Source organism: Uloborus diversus, chromosome 8 (genome assembly GCF_026930045.1).
Source record: "Uloborus diversus isolate 005 chromosome 8, Udiv.v.3.1, whole genome shotgun sequence".
NCBI lineage: Eukaryota > Metazoa > Arthropoda > Arachnida > Araneae > Uloboridae > Uloborus > Uloborus diversus.
Window position 1 is genome coordinate 142,610,996 of NC_072738.1, and position 11,736 is coordinate 142,622,731.

The following is an 11,736-nucleotide window of genomic DNA, read 5'->3' on the forward strand; positions in this document are numbered from 1 at the left end:
CTAAATGCTGCTGTAAAATATGGTTTGTTGAATTAATTTAAGATTAAAAAAACACCCATATTCTTACAAATTCATACAAAGCAATAAAAATTTTTTACCTGGTATAACGTTATACAAGTTTGCTAATCCACAGTTTTCTGGTGTTAACGCGCTTTCACCATTTCTCAATCAAATCACTTTTTAGAAGGAAATAATGAAAACTAACATTATTTTGAGGAGCTCGAACACTTTCTGTTGCTGAAAGCAATCCAAGACACATCGAATGCGTTAATAAATACTCAGAACAAACTGCCTATGTTTAAGTCAACAGACATACGTGGAACGCAATGTGGTCAATGTTTTAATTTTTTCGGCAGTTTTGTAAATCACCGCAAGGTAGCGTATTCGAGCTCTGGAGTTGCGAATATTTTTCGGCAGTTTGTGGAAAAGTAAACATTTTAAATCCCCTGATTGCAAGAAAAGCCTTTAAAACAAAATCCAGAGTTTCACTTAATTATATTTGAGAAAAAAAATGGCAACAGATCTTTCGCGTCTCAATGATTTTCTTCACGCTATAAATTTTAATAAGCATTGTTGCGGAAAGTTGAGATGAAGTACTGAATAATAATTTGAATGGAGGAAAGCCTTCGAAAAATAGGGATTTCATGTCGAAATCTAAGGATCATAATGGGGTTGTTTCCTTCAGTCAAAAGTACTACTTTTAGTCACTGAAATTGATAGAATGAGTAAAAAAAATAACATGGACCCAGAAAATACCTTCGTTTTCCTAACAGTTATTTTTTAATTAATTTTTTTAAATCTCCGATTTTAAAAACAAAGCGTGGTCTCGATGACGTCACAAATGATGCAATTTGGATCATCTTTCTACCACGTTTCCACGTTACTTCAAGAGGCCGCAAATTTGGATGGTTGTAACGGGAATTTCGTTATAATGGAATTCAGGTTTCGCACTAGAAATTAAATGGGGACTGAAATTTTTTTCGTTGAAACGGAAATTTCCCAATGCTGAGTTGAATATTATTCAAAAAATATTCTGTATTATTTGTAGAGAAGTAAAAGAACACATCGCTTAGAAAACAAACTGATTTTAATAAGAAAAAAGTAATAATGTTGCGAGGGAAATCTTAATGTCTTTTGAAAAAAGTCTTTGAATTGAAGAAGTCAAGAACTATTGAAAAGTTTCAATAGTTACGGCTAATTGTCCTCCTTCCCCTCCATCTGATCTCCCCCTTCCCCCACCTTTAAAAAAAAAATTCTTTCTCTTTTTCTTTGTTTGTCTAAAAGTAAGACTTCTAATAAATAAGTCTTCAAAATGCTACTTAGTTGCGGGCCCTAGTTTACCTAAATACGATCTTATAATCGAGTTTTTAAGACTTCAATTTCAGGAATAGTTCGAGCGAGGACCTCCGAGTCGCCTTCCTTTAATATCATCAAAAACTAGGTTTTTTAAACTAAACTTAGTTAAAACTTCAGTGGAATAGCTTCTGAAGCCCTCCTCCTAATATCATAGAATGTTACTTTAGTTTTTAGGACTTTAATTTGGAGAAATTTTTCCAGGTGAGAGCTCCTGAATCCTCTTTCCGTTAAATCTTCAAAGCTTGTCTACAATTGCGTTTTTGGAACTTCTACTTCGAAACGTTGAGGGAAGAGATTGGTTCCAGTTTATTTCTCAGAAAAAAAAAAAAAAAAAAAAAGCAATCGGAGACAGTCCCTGAGTTTCATACTTTACTCTAACGTCAATAAATGCGGCCCATAACCGCGTTTTAAACGCTGTAAAAAAATTTCGAAACGTTACTGATTATTTCCGTGGAACGTCTCGGGATTTCACACGTTTTCACCTATTTCCCCGTAAAAACAAGTGTCTTCACAAAAAAGTTTCCTGAATCGCTACAAGTTACACGCGTTCAGACTTTTCACTGTTGTGGAAAATATTTTTAGCAACCAGTTTAAAGATTGAATGAGCGTGTTTATTAAGTGTATCGGCCTAAGGTTGCTTACGGCCTGTCCATGTTGACTAAGCTCCTAATGAGAGTGAAAAAGTCAATGGATAGCTACAGCTTTGCAAAGCAGGAATTGCAGGCAAGAGATATGGTTGGTTCCTTTTTGCATAGCTTTGCCTGTGGTCGCTCTGATTTTTATGGAGCCTTCTTGGTAAATCAAGAAGGTTCTAATCAATAACACTAAACCTACTTAATCTTTCTAGAAGGTTCTAGAGACAAGACTGGCTTTAACAGGGGGAGATTTCGCGTTTCTTCAGAAAGCTTCAAGATTAATTTCAGAAAGGTTACTGACTTTTACCGGAAAACGTTTCTGGTTTTTCCAAGATATGTTACTGGGAGAAATTGGGCACATCAGCTGCCTAATATTTTCCAGAAACGTTTCTGAATCGTTTTTACAGTGAAGGCTTTATTTCTTACTAAAAAATTCCGTTGATCCCCCTGTACCTTTCTTCCATTCCAGCATTTCAAAAGCCAAAATATAGCTTTTTTGGTACCATTAAGCTAGGATACCTCTGAAATTAGAACCATCTTCAATTTTTCTATGAATGTTTTCTTATTTAGCACAGGTAGGGTATAATTTGTTAAAAATTCCGAAGGAAAAAATTTCTTGTTTATCTGCTTTCGTTGATTTTCAAGTCTTATCACAGGCTATTGAAGGCAAAGATTCAGAAATAGAAGCAGTGAAGATCAAAGCAAAATTGGAGGTGAGAGAGCAACTTGAAGAGTTGGGTGATACGAAGAAACTTTTGCAAGAAGCCTATAAAGAGTTGGATGACATGAAAAAGCTGTCAAGAGGTGAGACGGTTTAGTGCCTTGTTTTTGGATTTTTACAAAAAAATTTAATATGTGAAGCTGCAGCTTAAAACCCACATATTTTAAAATTTTGATCTTTTAAATACCGCGTGTCCGAGATAGATTTTTACTATACAAAAAACTAATAACAAAAATAAAAATACTAATCAGAAAATGAAACGCAGTTTGCTGTAAAAAAAAAGAAAGAAAGAAAAATTCTCAGATTTGTCTCTGATACAAAGTCAGCAGTAGATTGCGCTAGTTGTAAGCCAGTTGATCTAACGAGGAAAACGTACGATAGTGTAATAATGAAAAAATCTAAATTAGGTGCAAACAAAAGAGCATAGTAAAACATGTTTTTGGACGCATTAATTGTTTGCCCTCGTGTCCCTGTTTTTGATACATGATGTCATAAAGTTTATCGAAATTAAAAGAAAAGCAGCCAAATTTTCGAGTTTCGGCGAATAATGGGAGAAACCGACGCCGAAAATTAATCTACGCGCCATTAATCATTGTTCCGTCGCAGGCGGTAAGAAGGGAGCGAAGCCCCCATGCCGCACCGAAAATAAATGTACTGCACTATAATTATTGAACTGCCGCCGGCTGCAAGGAGGGGGCGAACTCCCAAAGTACACTGCTTTCGGCCAGCTTTCGGCGATGTAAGTTAACGCGCCGCAATCGTGTAAAGCATTGGTTTCCTAGAAGCGAACACGCTTAGCGTCGGCGTCGTTCCTCGCCGAGGCGAAAACTTGATTCTTCTGCTCATGCGCGCCCGAGCCAATTCGGCGTTCTGAGTGGTCACGTCGAAATCCACTTGACTTTGATTTCAGCGTTACGTCGATGAGCGACGTCGAAGATCGGCGATTCGCTTCTAGGAAACTAAGGCTTTACACGAGCCGCCGTAGACGGTGAAGTCAAGGCGGCTAGTTCGTGTCTTACTTTTCGAGGAATTCGTGAAATTGTGACTTTTTGAAAGTGTACCAACATTTTTGGTGGCATACCGTAAAAGCGTATGAGAATGGCTTGGAGGCTGAAAATGATACAAACCCATATTTTGACATAATAAACGTTCGCAGCGCGCTCTGGGATATCCCAGTTTCAATAGGAACTATTGTGAAAACTTTTCTAGGAATGAGAGAGTTGTTATCATTGTCAAACCGGTCCGCCAGACAAGCAACCTGGTGAATTTATTTGTTGTGAGCAACTCTGCTGCTACGTGTTTGTAGGTAGTTTGGAAATTTATGTTGGTGGACTTTTTGTGCAGATGGAATCACGATTTCATATTACATGAAGAACGTTACCTCCAATTTTCATTCAAAAATAAAATATTTTGATGTTGCTACAGTTACAAATATATAAAGTTTACAATTTGGAGGGTGAGTGTGGTACAGTCATTAGTTAACATTTTGGAGGGTGAGAATTTTTTTTCCTTATCACTCCATGTACAATAGGGGACTATGTTGTAGTGACTTACAAGTGAAGGTGTGGTAGTAGGTATGCAAGTGAGTTTGAAGTTTCAACAATGTTGAAGCGAGGTAAGTTTTGGGAGTGGCTGAAAAAGAAGATAAGATTTGGTATCCATCTCCAAAGTTCAATTTTCAGCATCATAAGGTACAACTACTACTCTTCCATTAAAATATAAAAGAGGTAGAGTTTGGTACAAACCAGCAAAACCTGTATTAAAACTTTGAAACATGTACTATACCATTCTCACCCGCAGTGAGAGGGTGAGAATAGTACTAAGAAAAACTGCTCTGGAGGGGGTGTGGGTAAAGTTCCAAATTATTTCAGGGTCTTAATCGAAAGCCCAGGTTCTAAACAATAATTATAACGCAACTTCATTTTTTTTCGAATGAATGTTGAGTAATTACAGACAAAAATCTGCTAAAACTGTACCATAGTCATCCGTTTTTATGGTAGTGTATTCTTTTGATTTGTTAAAAAGATATGGAATATTTGACAGAGGTGAAGTTTTGCAGTGTATGCATCAGATTTCTTTCATTCATTTAATACATGAACGTCCATGAAATACACCGCCAGCTCAGTCATTCCAGCCGAGCACTGCAGTTTCGTGCTTATTAGCACTCATCAGCCCGGCATAGGAAGTGACTGAGCTGGAGGTGGAAAACCTCTTAAGGAAGCCAAGAGTGCCAAACAAACTGGTAGCTAATATAGAATTAGCGCAGACCAGACGAGTGACATGGTTCGGTTCAACTCAAAGATTGCAGGCTAGGCATGGTATATTCAGTAAGTTACCGCCCTCTAGCCAGGGCTATGGCAAACATACATGAAATACACCGCCAGCTCAGTCACTCCCGCCGAGGACTGCAGTTTCGGGCTTATTAGCACTCATCAGCCCGGCGTAGGAAGTGACTGAGCTGCAGGTGGAAAACCTCTTGAGGAAGCCAAGAGTGCCAAACAAACTGTTAGCTAATATAGAATTAGCACTGACCAACCGATGCCGGGCTGATGAGTGCTAATAAGCACGAAACTACAGTCCTCGGCTGGAATGACTGAGTTGGCGGTGTATTTCATGTATTACCGCCTTAGCCCTGGCTATGGGGCGGTAACTTGCTGAATATACCATGCCTAGCCAACAATCTTCGAATTGATCCGAACCATGCTTCGGTCTCTCGTCTGGTCAGTGCTAATTCTATATTAGCTACCAGTTTGTTTGGCACTCTTGGCTTCCTTAAGAGGTTTTCCACCTCCAGCTCAGTCACTTCCTATGCCGGGCTGATGAGTGCTAATAAGCACAAAACTGCAGTCCTCGGCTGGAATGACTGAGCTGACGGTGTATTTGTCTGCCTTAGCCCTGGCTATAGGGCGGTAGCTTACTGAAAATGCACGTCATTTTTTGCGTTTGCTCCTCTTAATGCCCTTAAAGAAGCACCCCTTCGTTTAAATAACCCATTGTAACGAAAACCAGTAGAATATAAATATGAAATCGAATTTGATTGGTCCTATAGATTGCACGAGAGATGTGTTTGTTAAAACCCTCCTCAAAATAAAAATTTAGTTATGGGCCTGTTTTGAGTAATATGAATTATATATCAACGGGGGGGGGGATCAGCATATTAGATGCGAGCTGTGGAGCATGCTCGAAAAAGGTTGGGATTCTCTTTTAAAGTATTTTTAAGAAACCTGTTTATACAAAACGTTAGTTTTGTTGCATTCATTGACTCCATAAATATGTATCGAATGAAATAATTTCTTTTTCTTTTTAAGAGTTAAAGGAAGAGCATCAAAGCGAAATGAAGATGAAAAATGAAGACATCACCAATCTAAAAAATGAAGTTGAAAAGCAGAAAAGCATTATAAAAGAAATATTACATGACACGAATCAAAGGAACTTAAAACTGCAGTCAGAATATGCACCCTATTTGGACACAGTAAAAATAAATACTAGTCATGATTTTTCTTAGTTTGTGGACAGCTAATGCTTGAGAATTTAATTGTCATCGCCTCGGAACAACTCTAAGACGTTTAAAAGCAGTAAGACATTTGCTCATAACCTACTGTTGCCCTGAAGTGATGATATATGTAAAAAAAACAATGATAATAAGCTTTATGGTTGTTTTTAAAATGACCTTTACAACTTTGTTAATAATGAAATTAAGGCCCAATCCTGTGGGTCCATGGACCAGGGCACCACTATTTTATAAGAATTTTATAGAATAAATTTCTTCCTTTCTTTTGCTTTTTTTAAACTGCTACATTGTGAAAATGTGTTGATTTTCATGTGAGGAGGGCACCAACTGTTACCAGGACCTAAGCAAAAGTTGAATTGGGCTAAGTGAGCCCTGCATGACATGCATATTTCAGAAATATAGGTAAGGTAGAAAGGTTCTGCTTGCGGAATAATATGCACATGCACCTAAAACTTTTTTTTTTTTTTTGTAGGTTATTTAGTCCTTTGAGGCAGCCACTGTGTCAGTTGGGTGAGAAAACAATGGAAGCTTCAAGCGAAGCCGCCCTGCCGTCCAGAGCGAGGGCACATTCCACCCTGTCTCTGGCGTTGCCGCCAGAGACGGGGCCGAACTTCCGGTTACAAAACTTCTTTTTTTTTTAATGTATCATTTTTTTTTTATATTTTAAGCCTGATTGCGCCAGCCGCTTCACTGCTGCTTCGCTGGGACTGATAATAACTCGGGGGTGTTCGGGTAAACACGGCATACGTATTCATCGCCGCTAACACACCATTGGGGGGTATACGAATGCCTACCCGCTTTGGGCACCCCCCCCCCTATATATATATATATATATATATATATATATATATATATATATATATATATATATATATATAATATGAAAAATTCTTTGCTAGGCCTTTTCCATATTAAGTTCTGTTCACTTATATGTCAGCGCGTATGAGTCACAGACATTATTTATTACACACTTAAATGCTTCTCATACCATATATGGTTATGTTCTAGGCTCAGATGTGTTTTCCCTTAAAGTACCTACCAGACACTTTTTTTCCCTCCAGACTTAAGCCAGCCTCTGTCTGCAGTGCACAGCCCAATAATATATCGTTATTGCAATCTGCTCCTCCTATATAGATCACGTGAGATCACGTGATAATTATCTGTAATCTTTTAATGATATTCCCTATATAAAAATCGTAGCACAACTAAACAAGTGGGTTAGTCAAGAGAAGTTCCTGCTGGTATATTCTATGTAAAAATAAAGATGTGAATGTAGCTTTGTCCTCTTCCTACGTGGTAGATTATCACGGCACAACACTGCAACTTGCGAAAATCAAGATTCGTAATAAGAACCGAGCGGCAGTTCTTACATATATATATATATATATATATATATATATATATATATATATATATATATATATATATATATATATAATTCTTCAGCAGTGGAAACTTCATCCTATGGTCGAAAGACCAAAAAATTATACTAAAACTAAATGTAGGATATCCTGTTCCGAGAAAGCTTGCATTCAGGATTACATTGGGCAAAACGCACCACATGTGAAAAATGAATGCAGATTTTTAGAACTAAGACCTAAAGCTAAGCACTAGAGTTTAGTCTCGGACATTAGAAGCCAAGGCTATCAATAATGTCCCTCCACCGTACCGCCAGCGAAAAATCAAAAGTCTTACCTAAGTATCCGGGTGCAAATTCAAATCCATATCCATCGATTCAATTTTCGTGCCAGTCGATAAAAATAAAATTAAAACAAAATCTATCAAATGAATAAAAAACAAATAAAAGGATCATCAAATAAATCATGTCCAAAAACATTCCAGGTCAACCGAAAAACGCATTTCAAAAAACATCATCAGCTGATCATCATCATTTCTTCTGTTGATTTTTGTACTATATATTTTTTTAATTCTTGAATAAACGTTTTCTCTGATTGGAGTTGTTACCTTACTTTTTGATATCCCCTCGTAACTCGGTGCGCTGTCTTTGGATACGTGAAGATATTGGAAGCTTCGGGAGCGATGTCCCCACGGAGCAACTGGCGCCAAAATTGAACCAACGCCTGTTTACATGTGGATTCCCATTTATTCCAAATTTCATTCAGAACGTAGCATTACTTCTTGAGGTACAGCACTCACAATGGAAAAACAAGGTCGTTCGGTTGCGCTATCCCCCTTTCAGCTGTTGACGCCAAAGTAGAATCATTTCTTATACCCTCTATGGGCTACTTGTCGGCATTGGCGTCGTCAGCTGAAATTTATTGGGGGGGGGGGGGACCATTCTGACTCTGTCATTTTCAAGTTGCATTAAGAAAATTTCGTGTGTATATATATATATATATATATATATATATATATATATATATATGAGATATGAGACAAAAACTTGACATCAAATAGAAATGGGTTTACATTTAATACAATACTTTTAACCGGGTACACCATGATTTACATATTTGTCTCATATATATATATATATATATATATATATATATATATATATATATATATATATATATATATATATATATATATGAGACAAAAACTTGGCATCAAATAGAACTGGGTTTACATTTAATACAATACTTTTAACCGGGTACATCCTGATTTACATATTACACAATAAGAAAAAAAATTAAATATCAACAAATACGTTTTTTCTAGACTGCACATGGGATAGAATATATGTGCTTTTTTTTTTTTCTTTCTTTTGCTCAATTTCGTCCAAGATGTTTTTGTGAACGTAACATAAAGCAACATGATTCAACCGCTTTTGTGTCATAGTTGACCTTAGATACAAATTCAGCTTTCTCAGCGCACTAAAGCTTCTTTCAGCTTTACACAACGAAGGGCGGCACACCAAGAGTAGCCGCACCAAATTTTCAACATTTTGAAACAGTGGACAGTTGAATTAACCGTTCTTAATGAATGAAATCATCTAAAACGAAATCCAGCTTTATTGAATCAGTCGCTTTATTGAATCAAAGCTGTTTAGAACAAAATGTGACTCATATATAAGCCGCAACAACTGTATAATTAAATTTTTATACTACATAGTGATAAACCATGCAGCTCCAAGTTCTTGGCACAAGTTGGATTCGAAGGAGTTTAATTTGATGTTTTTTAATTGAAAAATTTAAGTATATAATTCACCGTTATGACATTCACGAATCTACGAAAAACACCAACTACAAAAATAAAATAAGACACAAATAATTAAGCTCTCATGATATCATATTTTAATAATGCAACCTTTTAAAGTATTTTCTTAATTTTTTCAGGTATTTTGTAACAAATGCAGTAAAACTTTGCTTTTTTGTTGAATTCTCCATACACTCAATGCATATGAAACCAAAAAACAGCAAAAACCATGCCCATGTAAATACATTAATTTCTGATTTCCCAAAATCAGCAGGGAAAGTACCTCTCTGGAGCCTCTTTAACTGACAGACCTGCCTTAAGAGGCACACCCCACAGATTGAAAAGTACTAGCCTACGCAGAGAACAAACAGCATTTGGTGTATAATTGAATTCTGATCAGCGGACGATGGAAAAGAGATAGAGAAACGAACTGCTTTTTTCTAACACGTGACAATAAGTTTTAAAATGGTTATTTCAATAAAATTTGTTTGGTAAAGCAGGATTATTAATGGATAATTTCCTGTTAAGATTTAATAACTAAAAGGAATATTATTTATTCCATTAAAATTTATAAAAGATGAAACATTAAAAAAAAAAGAGAGAAAGTTAAACGCATTAGCTCCGATAGGACTCATAATGTCAAAATATTGACTGTAAAGCATACCTGATTAGCAGGCATTCAGGGGCTACTCGATAGGAGGTCACTGTGAACTTTCATAAACTTTCCTTTCCCAGAAAATTTTATCTGACGAGTCTTCAAATTTCGAGTAGTTTTTTGTGAAATATTGCATTAAAAAGATATTCTCATTGGATGTAGTGATGTGGGTAATTAGGAATTTCATTCGGAAAATCGAGAAGTAACCCCATCTGAATAGTATAAAATCGGGGAGTCCCTGCATGTATTGCACTAAACAGAATGGCACTTATCACGATCTTTGACTTTTTGAAGACGGTTCCGTGGATTCTGATGATGATTCAGTAGTTAAAAATTGCTCAGGTTCATTTGATGTAGAAGGTTTGCTACATTTTCCCGTTTCAAGCCACCTTTCCATAGCAGTAATCGAATATGTAAAAAAAGGTATTTTTACCGAAATAGAAGCGCTCTTCAGGTCACCTACTCTCAAGGAGACCAAAAGACCACATGAAATTATCTTTATTTTTGTCGGAACGTTTCCCAGTAGGGAAGCTCCTTTTATTTCTGTCTGTTTTTTTTTTTTTTTTTTAATCTGGTCATCTTTCGCTTCTTTTTTTGTTGGTCTATCGGAAGTGACATCACAGTATCCATCGTTATGCTGGCTTACGATTTGCTTTTGAAATTGCATTTGTTTTTAGACTCCTTCTCTTTTTTTCCTGTAACGTAATGCTTTTTTGGTCAAATTTGAGATGCCGCAAACACATTTGAGAAACCGCGCTTCGGTAAGGTACTTCGAAGCCACGTGTTGAATAATGTCAAACACATGACACGTCCTTTCCCTTTCTACCCCAAACTTAACCTTTGACCAGCTAAGTGGTCTTCTAAATTTTTGTGCATCCTTCAGCCAGGGTGTTGTTGCCAGCTGCAAAAAACCGCCAAAGAGGTCTGGTGTCTCATTTGTTTGGATAACATCGGGGTCGCTATAAATTGAATCGAATCGGAGAAACCAACACTGCAAAACCCGAAACAGAAACCTGGAAGCGCCGAGAAACGATATAAGAAAGAAAGGGGCAGAAATTTAGATCCCCGTCTGACTTCTGTTGACTTATTAGCACGAGAGTCGTAAAAAAAGTGGGGGGGGGGGGGAGTTGTCCATCTAGTTTTAGTATCTCAAAGTTGTCCCGTTGTTTCCCCTTAAATAGCAACAAAAAAGCTGGAATGACTTTCAAGCTGGGGAGGGCGGCGACATGACTATGGATGGTTGACATTGCACTAGGGAGAAGGTGTCCCCTTTCTAGCATCCTCCACTGAAGCTAGTGTGCGCAGAGAGCAGAGCAATGATTTGTCATTGTAGTTCACTTTTCGACTTTCCGTTCACTATACACATTACCTATTTTGTTTATTTTTTTTGTTCATTTTTTTCGATGTTCATTTCGTTTTTTTTTTTTTTTTTTTTGATATGAATTAAACATGCTAATTATGTATTATGCAATTGTTTAAAGTCTTCAAAGCAAAAATAATTTCCCCAAAATAATGAATTTCATCTTGACAATTATCGAGGGGGTCCGATTTTCAAATATTGAGGGGGTCCGGTCCTTAAATATTGGGGGGGTCCGGACCCCTTGGACCCCCCCCCCCCGGCCGCGACACCCATGCTTGTCGGTAATTTTTTGTTTGATTCCGTTCGTTATTTCTTGAGATACAGCAGTCACAATTGACG

At 37.0% G+C, this 11,736-nt stretch overlaps 1 protein-coding gene across 1 annotated transcript in view; it reads left to right on the top strand.

Annotated features, from left to right (window-relative positions):
* LOC129227795 (leucine-rich repeat-containing protein 45-like) overlaps window positions 1-6,498 on the top strand; it is a gene marked incomplete at its 3' end in the record, with an annotated part of 44,640 nt that extends 38,142 nt beyond the window's left edge. The window contains 2 exon segments of the mRNA XM_054862405.1: window positions 2,648-2,795; window positions 6,021-6,498. Of these exon segments, the coding sequence (XP_054718380.1) occupies window positions 2,648-2,795; window positions 6,021-6,217 (345 nt within the window).
* Window positions 6,499-11,736: the final 5,238 nt, after the last annotated feature.